This window comes from Amphibalanus amphitrite, unplaced genomic scaffold (genome assembly GCF_019059575.1).
Source record: "Amphibalanus amphitrite isolate SeventyFive unplaced genomic scaffold, NRLGWU_Aamphi_draft 000094F_arrow, whole genome shotgun sequence".
Classification (NCBI taxonomy): domain Eukaryota; kingdom Metazoa; phylum Arthropoda; class Thecostraca; order Balanomorpha; family Balanidae; genus Amphibalanus; species Amphibalanus amphitrite.
Genome location: NW_024881590.1, coordinates 21036 through 38834, shown reverse-complemented (window position 1 = coordinate 38834; position 17799 = coordinate 21036). Strand labels below are relative to the sequence as shown.

The window sequence follows — 17799 nt, the reverse complement described above, 5'->3', positions numbered from 1 at the left end:
TCTGCATTTGTACATTGGAGTCCCACATAACAAATGACTGTCTTACTGATGTAAGATAGTCATTTGTGATGTCAGAAATGTCATCAGAAATGTCTTACTGATGTATATGTGTTGCCCCCAGAACAACCTTTACAGAGTGCAGAGCTGTCAGCCCAGGTATTTGTCATGCAAGGACAAGGGATCGGTGGATGAGGGACTAACAGGATGGGGTGAGAGATGGACAGACAAGGTACTGGTGGGCTGGGATTGGCTGGGATGAGGGAATTAATTGCAGGCTGAGATATGAGGCAGATTGGCATGCTGATATGCCCCAGAATTGGCAAGTTATGACTAGAATTGCCCTGAAATCCAGCCAACTGGATGCCAAACAAACCTCTTTCTCTGGGCTCTGACACCTGAGCTTTGTCAACTGGGGACTGAGGGTTGAGTTGAGGATGAAATGACAACCCTCTGAAGTCTGACAGCCACATACAGCCAGTCCCCAACTTTGTCCAGCTAAAGCCTGCCACCAGGCACCAACTGCAACCATACTAGTCAAGAGCCATATCAACATTAACCACCTGTCCTGCTTCAGCCCCTAGCTGGATGCAGCCACAAGATGTGTGCTTTCACTACACCATATGGGATTGGCTGTCAGACCTCTCCAAGCAATTGCAACCTTGCATTAGCAGTACCTGACCTTACCTTACATTCTGTACTCTTAGACATTAATTTGACCTAATGTGGAAAAAGTATTACGAACACCGAGTTGTGCCAACAAAAATTTGTCCTGCAACCTTGTCCTGCAATTGCAATGCAATGTGCAATGGGTACAAGCTCAATTTTCCTAACTTTTCCCAGCCTCAGCCTTGTCAGTGTGCAAGCTGATGAGTAACCCACCTTCAAAGCTGAAATCAGTCTTGAAAGGTACGGATTCACTTGAGGCAATGATCCAGGAATGAAATAAAATACCTACCATGAATCCAGCAAATTTGTGTTATCAGACACAACCAAAACCCCTTTCAGCATGCAAATCTCTAATTGATAAAAATCGAATAATTGAAAGTTCGCGGAACACAGTCCATCTATCGAGAGGATCGAAAGGATCATCTAGGAATCCGCGAACTCAACCGCGAACTAAGGAATCCTTGGAATTATGTGGGAATTATCATCTCATGATTATTTCCTAAACAGCATTTTAAATTGCGTCACTAGTAATAGCAAAATATACTTTTTGCCCAAAACTTTGAAAAAAAATTGTTGGTATATGGATTTCAAATATCGACCGAACTAGACACAAAAAGTTTTCTTTCAAATTTGTTGAGAAAGTGATTTAAACTTGCATAAATAGCTAGGAATGCTAACTAGTTTGCATTCCGAATCACAAAGCCAAGGACGTCATCAAAATTACATATTTCTTAGACGTTTCTGACTCCTAAATGTACGGAAACATCGCAAACTTTCTGTTCGCAAGGCAACTTTTTCTGTTATTCTGTGTGCGCAAGCCGAAAAGCACCAATAGGTGTCCTAGACTGGGACATTCGCAGGGTTTTTGAGCAGGAAGTAAACGGAAGTGCAAGTCAACATTGATCAGCTGGGTTGCACGGGTTGCACCAAGGCTGCTCTGTAAAGATCTGAAAGTGTTTCCCAGAGATTTCAACCTCAAATCTATTTTCAAGTGTATGCAATAAGGTGGGTATACATTTTTAATGTGAAAATGTTCAGTCGATCGGCCGATATCTTGATGCTCCTTATTTTTGTGAAAATCGCCTATTGCACCCTGGGCTTCAAGTTGAATGAAAACCACACAATATTGTCAAAAACGGTACCACAACATAGAAAAATGCTCACTCACCTGGTTGACTCACCTGGTTGGGTTCTTTCAATGATAATTTGTTCACATTCATACATATTTTGACATGCTGAATCCAAAAAACATACATGTCAGGCAAGTCTGCCCAGCAAGTGCCATGTTAATGTGATGGGCTCAAACATTACACCCAAGGCCATATATAGGAGGTAGCGACACTGAGCACTGAGCAGTGAGCAGTTTGTTTAAAGCCAGTTTCGATCCCGGTGACGCAAATGTGTCGTCACAGGAAAAGCAATACGGCCACCTCTAATGAGAAACAAATGCAGGAAGTTCTCAGATGTAGTGACTTACACAACACGGTATTCTTATAGCAGGCGTCTCACATGCTGCCACCGGTTTGGGGAAAGTCGCTAGATTCGTCAGGTTTAGAGATAGTTCTACCAATTCGCTATTAAGGGTAATTACATAGCGGTGATCTCAAACACGGAGTCAGTTTTTTCTGAGGGGGGGGGGGGGGCAAGGGGGGTACCTACAACAGATAACTTGTTTCCCGGGAATGCCTGATCGGAGTCAGGCTTGCAAGGCCGCGTTGGAAAGCGTTCGAATAGACAAGCCTAATGGCTAATTAGTAATGCGAATTATCATCGGATACTTGGGGGAGGGGGGGTGCGTGGGGGGATGGCCCCTTGACTGATAGCTCGGGAACGGCTGATCGGAGCCAAGCTTGCAAGGCGACGTTGGAAAGCGGTCGAGCTCGAGTAGACAAGCCTAATTAGTAATGCAGACTATCATCGGAATACTGGGGGGTGCTTGGGGGGGGGGGGGGGTTGCCCTCTGACCGATAGCTCGGAAACGGCTGATCGGAGCCAGGCTTGCAATGCGGCGTTGGAAAGCGTTCGACTAGGCAATCCTAATTAGTACCCCCCCCCCCCCCCCACACACACACACCTTCCCCTAGTATCCCGATGATAGTTTGCATTGCTCATCAGGCTTGTCTACTCGAACGCTTTCCAATGCCGCCTAGCATGCCTGGCTCCGATCAGCCGTTCCCGAACTATCGGTCAAGGGGCAATCCCCCCCATGCACCCCCCCCCCCCCCCACCAGCATCCCGATGATAATTTGCATTACTAATAAGGATTGTCTACTCGAGTCTCGAACGCTTTCCAACGCCACATTGCAAGCCTGGCTCCGATCAGCCGTGCCCGAGCTATCGGTCAGGGGGCAACCCCCCCCCCCGCACCCCCCTCCCCCCAGTATCCCGATGATAGTCTGCATTACTAATTAGGCTTGTCTACTCGACCGCTTTCCAACGTCGCCTTGCAAGCTTAGCTCCGATCAGCCGTTCCCGAGCTATCGGTCAAGGGGCAATCCCCCCACGCACCCCCCCTCCCCCAAGTATCTGATGATAATTCGCATTACTAATTAGCCATTAGGCTTGTCTACTCGAACGCTTTCCAACGCGGCCTTGCAAGCCTGACTCCGATCAGGCGTTCCCAGGAAACAAGTTATCTGTTGTACCCCCCTTGCCCCCCCCCCTCAGAAAAAAAAACTGACTCCGTTTTTTTAAATCACCGCTATGTAATTACCCCATATAGCGAATTCGTAGAAATATCTCTAGCCCTGACGAATCTAGCGACTTTTCCCAAACCGGTGGCAGCATGTGAGACACCTGCTATAAGAATACCCACAGCACTGACGTCACCGGGATTGAAACCAATGACATTAGTACTGGACCTATGGCGAAACAAAGTAGTGACACCCCCTGATTACACCTTCATTTTGCAAGTGCGTATTTATGATCACCCCTTATGATAAGAGTAGTCTGATGCTCAATAGAAGCGATGAGGCTATCCCACAAAAAAAAAATACTAGTTAATCGGTAATCGGTGTAGACGAGCGCCTGCCAAGGTATAAGCCTCTTTAAAACTATTGAAAAGGGAACAACTTTGTAACAGTGGGAAACAATGAAATAACTCCACTTACTTGAAGTGTGGCTGTACCATGCTGATCATTAATATTCATTCAAAGTTGGCAAGCAGTCAAGCAGTTGCCAAGCCAAGATATTAAGTTGTCAAATATGTCACAGGCTTGGGTTGGGCCACTCATACGAGTACAGAGTTTTTACCATTGAACCACAGATAAACAGAAAATCGCTTGCTTGTTAATCACAGGTACTGTTGCTCATAGGCGGTAAATAGTTATTTCGTGACTCTGCTTTGCGGGTATATTTTGTCGTCTGACAGCTCTTCCTTTCCCCCGCAGGGTCCACCATGCAGGTGGCCGGTAATCCAGTGGCGATGCTGGAGCGTCGTGCTCTCGGCCTGGGCGGCAGTCACCTGACAGGGCTGATGGACCAGCGTCTGGACTCGGCCTCCTACCTGTATAACCGTGACCTGCGCGGACACTTCGGCTGCATCAATGCCATCGAGTTCTCTGGATCGGGGTCACTGCTGGTGTCAGGTGAGTGGTGAGAGAAGCTGCTGATGTTGCGCGGATTGTGTTGAGAGAAAGCGAACTTGATGTCAATAGTTGTTTGTTATCGCGGTTCGGGTATGCTGGGAAATATAAGTGATGATATAGAATCGGTGTAACGATCAATTCGTCACCTTTCCGATGTATTGCATATCATCTGAACATCAATGTTGATTACTTTCTGTTCTACCGAGAAATGCCAGTGCCACCGACGCCAACTGGGCTGGTCGATGCCGTCGTGCGTAACGCCGCGCGTTATTAGCTCTGAGTTTGTCGTTTCTCTTTGCATTTCCTGGCTGATCTCGTAGTAACTATGTCCGTTCGATAATTAGCGGATTTTGACGAATAGTTTGAGACACTTCCTTTCGATATTGTTCCGAGCCTGCGGTTATCGATTCCAAACTTATATGAGGCACTGCGTCGTCCGGATAGTTACATCGTCTGCTTTAATTCCTTTCTGGTGTTCTGTTATCCGTAGTTTCATAATGGTGCCTTTAGTGTTGGAACCTTGTCTGTTCATTCTGAGACATGAACTTTTAATTTCTACGCGTCATATAATGCCGACTGCTGGTGCTGCGGTGCTGACTTGCTGAGTGCTGACTGCCGAACACCGATTTCTGTCGGCTGATTTCTGACCCTGATCCCATGAGTTCTCTGACCTCAGTTCTCTAACGCTGACCAAAGACTCACGTCATCTGTTCTCTGAGCCTCAGTCTCTGTCCCTATACCTCAGACCTTGATCTCAACTTCTGGCTTCCGCTCTTTCACTACCAAACTTCTACGTACTTCTGGCTGAACTGCCTATGTCCGTCAGCCGACCCCGATCTCGATCAGTGCCTGAACTTCCTTCCCGCCGCGTGTTTTCTGGCTGACCATTGTGCTACCCGCTAACCCATTCCCCCACCCCTGCCGCCGACCCCACTGACCTCTGCCCTGTGACCGTGCCCGGCAGGCGGTGACGACCGCCGGGTGCTGGTCTGGGATGTATCGCGCACCGTCTCCGGCGGACCGCTGGCCTGTGTACCGCTCGTCTCACAGCATCTCTCCAATATATTCTGCCTGGCGTTTGACGGCTCAGAGAGGCGCGTCTTCTCAGCCGGGAACGACAAACAGATCATCGTGCACGACCTGACGACGTAAGTGCGATATTTGGAGTTACTGTGCTGTGTGGGGAGAATCCGCGCTGTTTTTGTTAAGTGATGATTTGTGAGACCTCCTACCGTTTTTTGATCGATATTGTTCAACGACCGTGAAGAAAATGGGTCTGATCATTCTATGTGACCCGTTTTCTCATTTACGTGTGGCCGTCCTATGCGGTTTTTCATAAATTAGCCTCACCTTTTCTAATTGATTCATTGCATCCCCGTCGATTTCTTGCTTATTTTTTTAGCGCATGCTCCCAGTATTGTAGCGTTAAGCGTTCAGTGTCCGTCCTCACTACTGTCCATGAATTATGGTGGTGTTTCATTTGAGAAGTCGGATACCGGGGGTGCTTTGGATTTGAATAGAGATATCCCAGGTCAGGTGACTGACAGATGACAGTGATATGTGACAAGAGGGGTGTTCACGGACACTGCACACTGCTGCGTGCGGTGTGTGCGGTGCGTCCAGCAGGCGTGGGGGTAGGGGATGGGTAGGCGGTTCTGACGTCACGGCTGCGTGCGGTGGACGGTCCGCTGTGGCCAGTCCCGACCGGCCACAGCGATCGCTGTGTGCGGTGACGGAAGGCTGACGTAGGGACGCGGTGGGCGGAGCTTAGAGCCTGTGTGCGGTCCGACCGCACACAGGGTCCGTGAACAGCCCCAAGATCACTCCGTCCCCCCCCCCCATGTTCTCTATCCACGGACAGGGGTGCCGCAGTGGATGTGTTCACCGAACAGCAGGCCGTCTACGGTCTGCACGTGAACCCCTCACAGGAACAGGTGTTCGTCGCGTCCTGTGAGAACGGCCGCGTCCTGCTGTTCGACCTCAGGATGAGTCTCGCAGGTAGGTCGGATGATGGGGGTGGGTGGGTGATGAACCTGGTGGGGCTGTGATGTCGGTGGTGTGGTTTCACCGCTAATAATCAGAACACTTGCTAGAATTCGAGAAAATTTGCTGGTCTGTAATTTAGGTACTTCTTGTATATGGATGTCCTTCAAGAAAAGGTGGGATATCGTAATATGTAATAAGCAGATTGTGGCTAGATTACAATTATCAGTGGCACTCCCCATTGCTGGGAGACTGCAGTGCGAGTGGACGATTACTATCGTGGGTGAAAGAACGCCACATTGTGCATATATGCGGGAGGAAGTGATGTAGCCTGCAATAGGGACACAGAGTCTCATATTATAACGATTCTGTAAAATTGATATCGCCTTTACGCTAGATGCAATCCAAAAATTCGCCGTAGCGATTTTACGTCATTACTGTAAAGATTCCACACCCGGTCACCGCGCTGACGCCTCTGGCCCTCCTCTGTCCCCAGACCCTCTCTCACTAGTGGAGGAAGGCCAGTCTCTGGCGGCCTACTACTCAGCCATGTTCAGTCCCATGGAACCGAGACTGGTGGCCACCGCCAACTCCAAGAGCGGTGCAGCCGTCTATGATGTGGCCATGCCCGGAAAGTAAGTCAATTTTAGGATTTTAGGATATTTAGCTAGTGTGTCTGTGTGTGACGTTGTGTACCTGTGTACTTACAGGATACTACAGCTGCAGTTCTGCGGCTCCGGCTCGCGGTACTACTCTGTGTGTGTGACTCTTAACCTGCGCACCTACAGAGTACTGCAGCGGTACGGCGGCTCGCGGTGCTGTAATTTGTGTGTCTGTGTGTGACTCTGTCTACCTGTGTACCAGCAGTGGCGGTCGCAGGGGGGGGGAGCATCAGGGCCATGGCCCCCCCCCCCAAAGGCAAATCAGGGGGGCATCATATCATTTGCCCCCCCCCCCCCAAACAACCGATGGGCCCCCATGGCCGTATGGGGCCCTGGCCCGTATTCGATTGTCACGAGGCTCGAGAAACCCACGCCAGCTATTAACAGCTCTCATACCAGTCTTTGAGGGTCCTACACGGACCTCTGAGGGCCCTTCAGTGGCGGTCATGCGTCCACATTGACCGCTGAGGACCCACATTGACCTCTGAGGGCCCTCCACTGGCCTTTGAGGGCCCCTAAACCGGCCTTAGGGGCCCAACCGGCGTCTGAGAGTCTCACACCGGCATCTGGTGGCCTCATTTCTGTCTCTCGAGTCCCAAGACCAGCCTTTAATAATTGTCTCTGAGGGCCCTGCGCTGGATTCTGAAGACCCGATGTCGGCCTCTAAGAGCCCGCATCGGCCTTTGGGGGCCCATCTTGGCCTTTGAGGGCCCTCCGCTGGTTTCTGGGTTCCAATGCCGGCCCATGCCGGCCTTTTAGGGCCCCAAACTGACCTCTAAGGGCCCATGCTGGCCTGTAAGGACCCACATTAGCCTCTGAGGGCCCCCGCACTGGATTCTGAAGACCCAATGCCGGCCGACCCGCATCGGCGTCTGAGGGCCCATCTTGGCCTTTGAGGGCCCACCTTGGCCTTTGAGAGCCCTCCGCTGGCCTCTGGGGTCCAATGCCGGCCCATGCCGGTCTTTTAGGGCCCCACACTGACCTCTGAGGGCCCCATGCTGGCCTGTAAGGACACACATTAGTCTCTATGGGCCCCGCACTGAATTCTGAAGACCCGATGCCGGCCTCTAAGGGCCCGCATCGGCCTCTGAGGGCCCATCTTGACCTTCGAGGGCCCTCTACTGGCCTCTGGGGTCCAACGCCGGCCAATGCCAGTCTTTTAGGGTCCCATTCTGACCTCTGAGGGCCCCATGCTGGCCTGTAAGGGCCCACATTAGCCTCTGAGGGCCCTCCCCCGCACTGAATTCTGAAGACCCGATGCCGGCCTCTAAGGGTCAGCATCGGCTTCTGAGGGCCCATCGTGGCCTATGAGGGCCTTCTGTCTGGGGTCCAACGCCGGCCTATGCCGGTCTTCTAGGGCCCCACACTGACCTCTGAGGGCCCGTGCTGGCCTGTAAGGACCCACCTTAGCCTCTGAGGGCCCCGCACGAGCTTCTGAAGACCCGATGCCGGCCTCTAAGGGCCCGCATCGGCCTCTGAGAGCCCATCTTTGAGGGCCCTCTACTGGCCTCAGGGTCCAACGCCGGCTCATGTCGGTCTTTTAGGGCCCCCACACTAACCTCTGTGGGCTCCATGCTGGCCTGTAAGGGCCCACATTGGCCTCTGAGTGCCCAATTCGGTCTCTGATGGTCTCAAACTGCCCTTTGCAGGCCCTGTGCTGGCCCCTAAGGGCCCAAACCAGCCTTTAAAAGTCCCACATCGGCCTCTGATGGTCCCATTTCTGTCTCTGGGACCCAAACTGACCCTTATGTGCCTCTGAGGGCCCCGTACTGGCTTCTGAAGGATCGATGCCGGCTTCTGAAGACCCATTACGGTCTTTAAGTGCCTCATACCGACACCTGAGGCACCACACTAGCCTCTGAGGGGCCCCAAACTGGCCTATGAGGTCTCTACACCGGCCAATGATGGCCCTGTTATGTTCTCTGGGGGTCTCATGCCTTACCTTCGGGGGTCATGCACTTGCCTCTGAAGGCTCACATCAGCCTCTAGGGCCCTACCTGGGCCTTTGAGGCCCTTCGCTGACCCTTGGGTCCAACGCCTGCCTCTGGGGGGTCTGACACCGTACTCTAAGGGCCCCATTGCAGCCTCTAGGCGATAGGTATCGCCGAAGCGCTATCGATGGGCCCATAAGTGTAGGAACCATGGGTGCAGTGGGCGCAGTTGCACCAACAATAATTCTGCAGTGAGTGCAGACAATGTATTCTGCATCCACAACAATCTGGAACAAAACCCCCTGTTCTCAGCAACACTACTTTCCATGCAGCACGACAAATTTAGGATATTTTGCCCACTATCCATCTTTCGAAGCATTTGCTACTGTTATGATCTTCAAAACTTACATTTGTGCCCAAGTAAAAAAAAAAAAAAAGATGAAACGGAACACATGTGATTGAACAGTGAACAGATACCGATGACCCACTGTCAAAAGTTTTAGCACGATGATCTTAGAAAATGGCAAAGTTAGCCGCCTAAGCCGCCTTTACTTTTGCGGTAATCCATTCACAGTTGCGTGAATTATTGACAATATCAATGCTTCAAATTGTTTTTGTTTTTTTGTTTTGTTGGGTTAGGCCCTTTCGGTCGACAAGACCATTGCAGAGCCGGAAGGATGATAGGAATTAGGGGGAGACATTGGTCTGGGCAGGCACCCTAGTGAGTCGCCGGGGCTGAGCCCGTCCAGAGGACAGGCCACCCAGCCCCAAGGCACTCACTGCACCCGGCTACGGGGTGCGCTCCCTCGGGAGCAGCGGTGCCGCTCCAAGGGAGCAGCCCGCGTGAGATAAAGTTGCCTGTCCAGCCCGGAGGGGGGTTGCGGCGTGGAGGAGAAGGATTTCAGTATCCTGAGGATAGAAGCACGGATAGGTGAATGCTTCAAAATGCACTTATCGGTACCTTTTCGACATGGTACACCCTCAAAGCTCGCATTGAGCCTCCGCTCGGGTGCCGCTCCCTACCCCCCTCCCCCCCCCCCCCCCGCTTCACCGGCCATGGCCTGGATTTCTGCACCCGTGCACTACGCCCGTGGGCCCCTTTAAGCTAGCACCGGGCCCCCCGGGTCAGCGCAGGGGCCCCTTTGCCAAGTTGCCCCCCCCCCCAAACTCCAAGTCTGCGACCGCCCCTGTGTACCAGGGTACTGCAGCGGTACGGCGGATTGCGGTACTGTCTGTGTGTCTGTGTGTGACTCTTAACCTGCGCACCTACAGGGTACTGCAGCGGTACGGCGGCTCACGGTACGGCGCCATGTCGGCGCGGTACAGCTCGGACGGACGCCGTCTGTTCGTTCTCCGTCGCAGGCTGCCGCCCGTGCTGTACGACCTCAGGACGTCCTCGGCTCCGCTCTGCCAGGTTAGTGGTACGCCCCAGTTAGGTACACTTCTTGTGATCTGCGATGTTTATCCTACAGCTGTGGGTGAATAGTCTACCGATTCATTATTTTACTTTGAGATGGCATCGCCCTATTTATGTATGATTCTCTATAACTTGTATTGCGCATATCGTCTTCTTTTTCCGCTCCAACCACTGTCACCGATAGATAAATTGACCGATTCCAACAGCTACAACATAAAACACCCACTGTTGCCCCTCGTACCCGCTGTCCAGCCGTCTGACCGGTTCCGTGTGTCGTTACAGTTCGACAACCCGCTCTACTACAACTCGTGCACAATGAAGAGCTGCTGTTTTGCCGGCTCCCGCGATCAGTACGTGCTCTCTGGCAGTGATGACTTCAGCCTCTACATGTGGAAGATTCCCGACGATCCAGGTAACTAACGAGCGCGAAGTCATGAGAAAACCGTGAGGATTCATTCGTGCTGGACTGCCTGAATGTATTGTTAGATATCAGCGTACATTTAGTCTTTTTGGCTAACAGATGCTGAAAGATGAAAACAGATGCTCGGAAAAGCTGCTTTTCTGTGCACGTAACCCATGCCGCGTATCACGGTTACCCCTATCACGGTCTCCTTTTCATCAGCCCCTCCCGTGCACTGCTTACGCTGAACGTTCAGCCGTTCATCGCCTGTTCCGTGTTCCAGAGGTACGACACGTGAGCCGGGCGCTGTATGTGATTGTGAGTACTGTAACACCTGCCATTTAACGTGTTTTCCGTGTTCCAGAGGTACGACACGTGAGTCGGGCACACTCGGTGCTGCGCGGCCACCGGTCCATCGTGAACCAGGTCCGCTACTGCCCCCACAACGGCCTGCTCGCCTCCTCCGGCGTCGAGAAGGTCATCAAGGTCAGTGGTGGGGACGGAGAACGGACCGGCCATATGCCGGTGAATTTATAGTGAACGTCACGTTCTACGGTGTGTATTAAAAAGAGACTAGAGATAACCGTAGTTTTATATCTGGAGGTTCTTTGCAATGCATTGTACCAACCAATACACTTGACATTCATCATATTCACCTACCTACAGCGTCTTTTCTGAATCTGGTGCTCGTTTTCGCATCTCCAACGTCCCTGACAACTGTCTTTTAATGTTCTGTCCTAACGGTCACTGACGAATCTCCGTATGTATTGTGTCGTACCCCGTCACTGACACCCCGCTCCCGCCTCCCGTCCGTCAGCTCTGGAGTCCGCTGCGCCTGCCGGACAGCCAGGGCGGCCTGTCGTTCGACTCCGAGCGTGACGGCCGTCAGCGGCGCACCCCTCGCCAGGGCGAGTACATCGACCTGGTGCTCAGCGCTGCAGAGGATGTGAGTTACGGCATCGTCAGCGTCCTGCCACTGGGTGTGGGGGAGTCTCGCGATCATTCGCCAGACAGTTGTGACAACTGGGAGCTCTGTGCACCACGATTGGGTTCCTTGGACTGCTTGGATGTGATCCCAATGACTGCTTTTGACAGTTCGTCGATTTAACTGTCTGTCGAGTATTTTTCTCTCGTTCTGTTGATAAAAAATGTGTGATCTGTGTCCAAGCAGCATCCACCTGCCCCCGCTAGGGCTGTGTTTGTCCCTTTGTGTTTGACGCTTCGCCTACCCCCACCAGGCGTTGGGGCCGGACATGCACGCGCAGACATCTGAGGAGGACCCGCGTATGCTGGCCTTTTTCGACTCGCTGGTACAGCGCGACATTGAGGCTCAGACCACGGAGACGAGCACGAGCAGTGAGGAGGACGGCGTGGGCCGCGGCGGCCGCCAGCCCAGCTCCGGTCAGTGGGGGCAGGCGGGGCAGTAGGGAAGGAGCGCCGAATGTGCTGGTGGTCTTTAGCTAGTCGTCAATACCGTGTTCCGTCTGGCGGCTGACTTGTGATAATGTGCACAGGGCGCTGCAGCTGTGGACGTGTTATAGTTTCATCCTAGTGGCTTGGCGTTTGTAAGCATGCGTACTGGTTTGCGGTTGCGATCAAGATACATATTCTATGACTGTGAATAATTGTGGGTATTGGCTAGGCTATGAAAGTCACCGTTTTACTGAGACGTTTCTTTTCAGACGAGGCCACTCATGAGCACCATAGCTATTTCGCTGCTACTTCTGACTCGGGTAAGTATGATAGGCACATTTGAATATCATCGACGGATTATCTACCTAACTAAAGCATAGTGTCGCTTTTTCAGCAAAAATGTGCAGTAATGTCCTTGTGACACTGATGTTTACTGAACGGCTAAGTGCAATGTGTACTAAAGTTTTTATTATCACAGACTAGACAGTTACTTTGTGTGTTGTGCAATGGAAGTTATTGTCCCGACCAACTTGAAGTGAATGTGGAGCCGTTTTAACACTCTTCTTCCCCACACCACAGAGGCCAGCCGGGGCTGTGACAACATCCTCTCCCGGATGATCGAGCTGAAGCGCGCTCAGCTGATGCGCGCCGCGCGCCTGCGCCGCAGACGGGCGCAGGGCGGCGCGGGAGACAGCTCCGGCTCCGACGGCGACCCGTCACCGCAGCCCGAGGAGCGCCGCCGCCGCGTGCTGCATAAGGCCAGGTGAGCGGCAATTATAGGGACTGGGGATCGGTGGAAAGTTGTGAATGCTATATACGCTGGAGTTTGCGCTTCAAATCATTAGACCGTTAACTTGTTTTCAGTGTTATTTGTCGCGGTATTCGATTATTGGTACTGTAAACTGCTGCAACTGTTCCGTATCGTAGCTCTGACACAACTTACAGACAGGGGTCACTTGGCCAGAGCTCTTGGTAGCCCTCCTTGACGCGTCCGGCCCCATGTATCAGCTTGTCACCCTTCGTTATCTGTAATGTCTGTGTTTGCGCGCAGGTACGTGTGGCTGCCGATGGGCGGCCGTCAGGTCACCACCCGGTACACAGCTCGCGCGCCGCCGCTCGCAGTGCTCGACTCCGAGCCCTCGGAGCCGTCAGAGCCGTCGGAGCCGGGTTCGGAGGGTCCGCCGGCGGAGGCCGAGCCCGCGCCGCTCCGCCGGCCGCCGCGACTGGCCGCCGCCGCCGCTGCTGACGGCCAGCCGTCCGGCTCGGGTCTGCAGAGCTCGGCGTCGTCCTCCGGCGGTCCGCGGCGGCCCAGCCGGCCCCTGTCGTCCGCCTCGTCCGAGAGCTCGTCCGAGTCGAGCGACGAACGGCCGCCGCACCACCGCCGGCTCGGGAAGCTGCTCAGCGCGCTGGGCGGCGACTCGGAGGGCGAGGAGTCACCGGTCCGCTCGCCGCCGTCCCCGCAGTCACCGGCCGGCCGCAGGGAGGCGCCGCTCACCAACGGCAACACCAAGGACAACTTCAGCAGGCTAAAGCGGAGCGACTTCCGGAGACGCAACTATCGCAGGCACCACTGAGATCGCCGCCCAGTGAGGTCGTGGACGTGTTTGGTGCCATGTTTATTCCCGATGTGTTCGTCAGTGATAGAATATCCGCTACCCAGCCGTGGAGGCGATAGACTGTCCCGATCGACCAGTCTTGGCAGTCAGCTAGCGCGAAAGCGTCTCGAGCTTTCAATCCAGGCCCGTTCGCGTGGGTGGTACATTATTGACCCTCCCTTCCTTGTGTCAGTGGTCGTGTCAGGGTAGCCGGCAACCGCCGTGCGGTGGGGAGATGACGTCACTGCTAATGTCCGAATGACGTCACTGGACGTGGCGTCATACTGACGGGTGACGCTAGGCTGTGCTTTGTGACATTATTTTTGTGAATATGCTTCAATATATTTTGTAGATGTGGATTTCAGTGTAGCCGCTGTTCATGAAGGTGCGTGTTGAATCGTGTGTCATCGTCCAATCGGAAAATACATCGATTCCAACGTCTATCGTCACCAAATTCATGTGCTGGCAGTCCATGTCCAAAGGCAAAACGATTGCCCACTCACACTCTAGGTACACGTGTGAAAGCTTATCGTGAATCACATTTGTGAGGAAGTATTGGCGGAACCATAGAAATAAAGGGCGGAACAAAGTCTACACTGATCCATGATGTGTTTCTAGTGTAAAAAAAAAACATGTTAAAAGTGAACTGTTTCCTTTAGAACCAACCACGAGGCACACTGGCGCCACTCTCTTGAAAATGCTGAAGAAGAGCGCTAAGAGCGTTATTACTTACTTTATCTGTAATATGAGGTACATTTGATCTCTTTAGTTGCAATTGTCTTTTATGTCCTTGGTACTCTAATGTTAAAGGTATTATCAGGGTTTTTTCCGAAATTTCGGAGTTACTCAGTGAAACGTGTAGAAGAAGGTGGCTGAGGCCCCAATCCGAAGTCATTCGTCTCAAAATTGCCTAATTTCCAAATGGTGGGCCTCCAAAGTTGATCCGTCTGCCAGCCAGTACCTGGAGGAGGCAGTACCAAGTACTCGGATACATTTCCCTATAAGTCCATAGGCTTAACACTAGCTAGAGACTTCTAGAGACATTTTTTATGCCAGATAAGGCCGTCGCATACCAGATAAGGCCGCAACGGCCGTTCAACGTTACGTGGGGAAATGGGAGAAATCTAATGACTTTTTTTCTCTGACGTCTCCACTCCAATATCTCTAGCGCAACTGGCAAGCGTTGTTAGCATTAACCCGGTTTACATAGCATATTTGACGAGGCTCTAGCTCGTTAATTTGGCGATAATTTCGTTGCAGTGGTCTTCAAATATTTAGAGGGGATCATTTTGTAAATTGTTAAGCACCATTGGCATCTTTTGCAATATCACGGACGGAGATATAAGTTTGCAACAAACCCTATGTAAACGCGTCTATTGGCTCGCGTCGTCGTAAATAAGATTTGTTTGACGGATATTCCGTAAGTTGAGTGTGTTGTTGTAATTTCTGAGGCTGTATGAGTTGGACGGAATGGCGCCATCCCGCCATGTGCGAAATCTGTGCGAAACAAAGCTGTTCCTATTCATATTTGAATGTTCAAGACTTTGACTTGTGGGCTTTGTAGCCAGTGCGTGTAGCTTCTAGATATCCTGTGGGTATCAAAATAATTACAAAATTGTGTTGTGTGCTTTCAAACTAAGCTCATCCCGAGTGTAATTCAAGAATGTCTTAGTTCAAGTAATTAAACTTGAAAGTGATATAGCTCCAGCAATGAAGAAGCTTGGATGGAACGTTGAATCAAAGTTACCTATCATTTGTAATGTTAATGCTAAGCGCTGAACGTTACCAATAATTCGAGACATCCGTTGTAAGATGTATGACGCAGATCAACTTTGATCAAGTGAAGAAAATTGATTTTAGATGAAATAATGTCAATGTTCAAGGCTGAGCGACTGGCAGATTTCGGAGTGAGCACGAGTGGCCTTGAGACATTCTGTTTCTGTAGGTACTCAAAATAAATAAATTATCATGTTGTGTGCTTTGAGGTTAAGTGTTATCAGTGGTGCTTCATGGTTGTGCTTTGTTGTTGGTGTATGGGCATGTTTTGAGCACATTGCAGCATGATATTGGTGGTGTGTAAAGCAACTGATCTCCGCAGACTTTGCACTTACTTGCAAAGCCTGCAGACTGACTTTGCAGACTTTGGCTGACAATGAGCAATGCATTGCTGACTGATATCATTTATTCTGTGTTTGTAGCACAAAGTACAGAAGTGGCACATACATTGTTACTTTGAAAACCTAATGTGAATTTGATGTAGAAAATTGGTGGCTGACGTTGAGTCCTTACGTATTGTGAGTAGTGTACAGCTGGTGCATTGAGCACAGACTTGAGACCAGTGACATTTGTATCAGTAGACTGTGTTTGAGTCTACTTATATGGGTAGTCATAAAGCAGGTGTCACACAAAACAAGTGTGACGCCTGCTATACTACTACCCTTATATGGCCTTGGTTTGAGTGTGGTGACCGAGTAAGCTGGTGTGTATAGCCATGCAAAAAGTGTTTTGAAATATATTTTTGGGACAGTATTGAAATGGTGTGTTTTGGCCATCTGGCATGGATGATGGAAAGCCACTAACTCAACTTCAGGAACGCTTCTTCATTATGCTCATCTAAGGCACAATCATCTATTTTCTCTTCGCAAGGATTTATTCCTAATTCACTGTCAATTATAACCTGGGGCAGAAGGTTTCGCTGGGCCACACGGTTCATACAGATTCATCCACAGTGCTCAGCAGTGCATGTTTTCAGATTTCAACAGACTGTAATTGTTTCTGTATGTACATATGCATCATGCAAGGGTACAACAGATGCGGTATTTGGTAAGCAGTTGGCAGCAAGGTGGTGTTTGTACTTATTGGCAGAACCAGTTGAGCAGGACTAAAACTATCCTAGTTTCTCTTCAATTTACTCAGATCCGTCTCAACACATTGAACATATTGAAAGCGTCCATCCATGAAGATGTCTGCATGTATACTCATTTCCGAGAAGGCACGGTCGTCGCTCATCCATTGCCGAGCAGGCACTTGCGTGCCAATCGCCGGCGCGCATTAGCGCGCGTCCATGGCTGGGGCGCACGAGCGCGGCCATGGCCGGCATGCACGCGCGCGCGCGCCCATCGTCGGCACGCAAGCGCGCGCGCGTCCATAGCCGGCGCGCGCGCCGCGTCCTTACCCGGCGAAAACGCCGCGTCCGTACCCGGCGCGCACCCGCGCGCGTCCACAGCCGGCACTGACAGACCCTGACCGACGGGCGTGCTGCCGTCGGCGGTCCTGACAGATGGGCGGCGGGCCCGGCTCCCGCAGCTCCGGCAGCGGGCGGCAGCCATGGTCGGCATACACGCGCGCGCGCCCATCGTCGGTACGCAAGCGCGCGCGCGTCCATAGCCGGCGCGCACCCGTACCTGGCGCGCACCCGCGCGCGTCCGTACCCGGCCCGCACCCGCGCGCGTCCACTGCCGGCACTGACAGACCATGACAGACGGGCGTGCTGCCGTCGGCGGTCCTGACAGATGGGCGGCGGGCCCGGCTCCCGCAGCTCCGGCAGCGGGCGGCAGCTCCGGTGACTGTTCCGGCAGCTCCGGCAGCGAGCGGCGTCTCCGGCAGCGCTCAGCAGCGGCGCCAAGCAGCAGCAGCGGCTGAGCCAACAGGCGGCCGCGGAGGCACGCCCCCCCCCCTTGCACATTGCTCGTCCATGGAGATGTCTGCAAGCACGCCCATTGTTGAGAAGGAACGTGCATCCATGGCTGAGCACTGAGCAGGCACGTGCGACCCCTTTGCACATTGTTCATCCATACATATCAATATAATTTACCTTATTGATTAGTGTGAGTCTTACAAAATCTTAAACTCAGAAATACCACAAGGCAGGCTGCCTGGGTGAGTTGCTAATATGAACATAATGAACATTATACATTAGTGCAGTACCAATAAGTATCCATGCTGTGTGAAGGACTTGGCCCTCACGTTCATTCGTTTGGTGATTGCACATGGTGGCATGTGTACCAATTGTTCTCCCTAACCCTTCTTACAACTTTGACTAGCAAGTAGAAGCTGGCAAAATGCAAGGAGCTTACAAAGTATGCTTATATGTAGATAACTGAGGATGATTCTCTCAAATGAAGCATGATCTGCACTCAACAGCT

At 52.0% G+C, this 17799-nt stretch overlaps 2 protein-coding genes across 2 annotated transcripts in view; one reads left to right on the top strand and one right to left on the bottom strand.

Moving 5' to 3' along the window:
- LOC122380249 (BLOC-1-related complex subunit 5-like) overlaps positions 1-1096 on the bottom strand; it is a 29313-nt gene extending 28217 nt beyond the window's left edge. Inside the window, exon 1 of the mRNA XM_043363237.1 lies at positions 880-1096. The gene's annotated coding sequence lies outside the window, so the exon portion shown is untranslated. The remainder of the gene's footprint in view (positions 1-879) is intronic.
- A 368-nt stretch (positions 1097-1464) lies between these two features.
- LOC122380246 (DDB1- and CUL4-associated factor 5-like) lies at positions 1465-14013 on the top strand. The gene is made up of 13 exons (XM_043363235.1): positions 1465-1671; positions 4056-4253; positions 5218-5401; positions 6115-6251; positions 6733-6871; positions 10102-10243; positions 10529-10658; positions 11011-11132; positions 11464-11592; positions 11885-12047; positions 12329-12379; positions 12639-12822; positions 13111-14013. The coding sequence occupies exons 2-13, from the start codon at positions 4064-4066 to the stop codon at positions 13631-13633; spliced, it is 2094 nt and encodes a 697-aa protein (XP_043219170.1). The 5' UTR covers positions 1465-1671; positions 4056-4063; the 3' UTR covers positions 13634-14013.
- The last annotated feature ends 3786 nt before the right edge of the window (positions 14014-17799 follow it).

Bases quoted from the DNA above. Each gene is read 5' to 3' on its own strand.
- LOC122380246 (XM_043363235.1), top strand. From the start codon at position 4,064: ATGCAGGTGGCCGGTAATCCAGTGGCGATGCTGGAGCGTCGTGCTCTC. The intron at 10,659-11,010 runs GTAACTAACGAG...TCCGTGTTCCAG, and splicing joins GAAGATTCCCGACGATCCAG to AGGTACGACACGTGAGTCGG. The intron at 11,593-11,884 runs GTGAGTTACGGC...TACCCCCACCAG, and splicing joins TGCTCAGCGCTGCAGAGGAT to GCGTTGGGGCCGGACATGCA.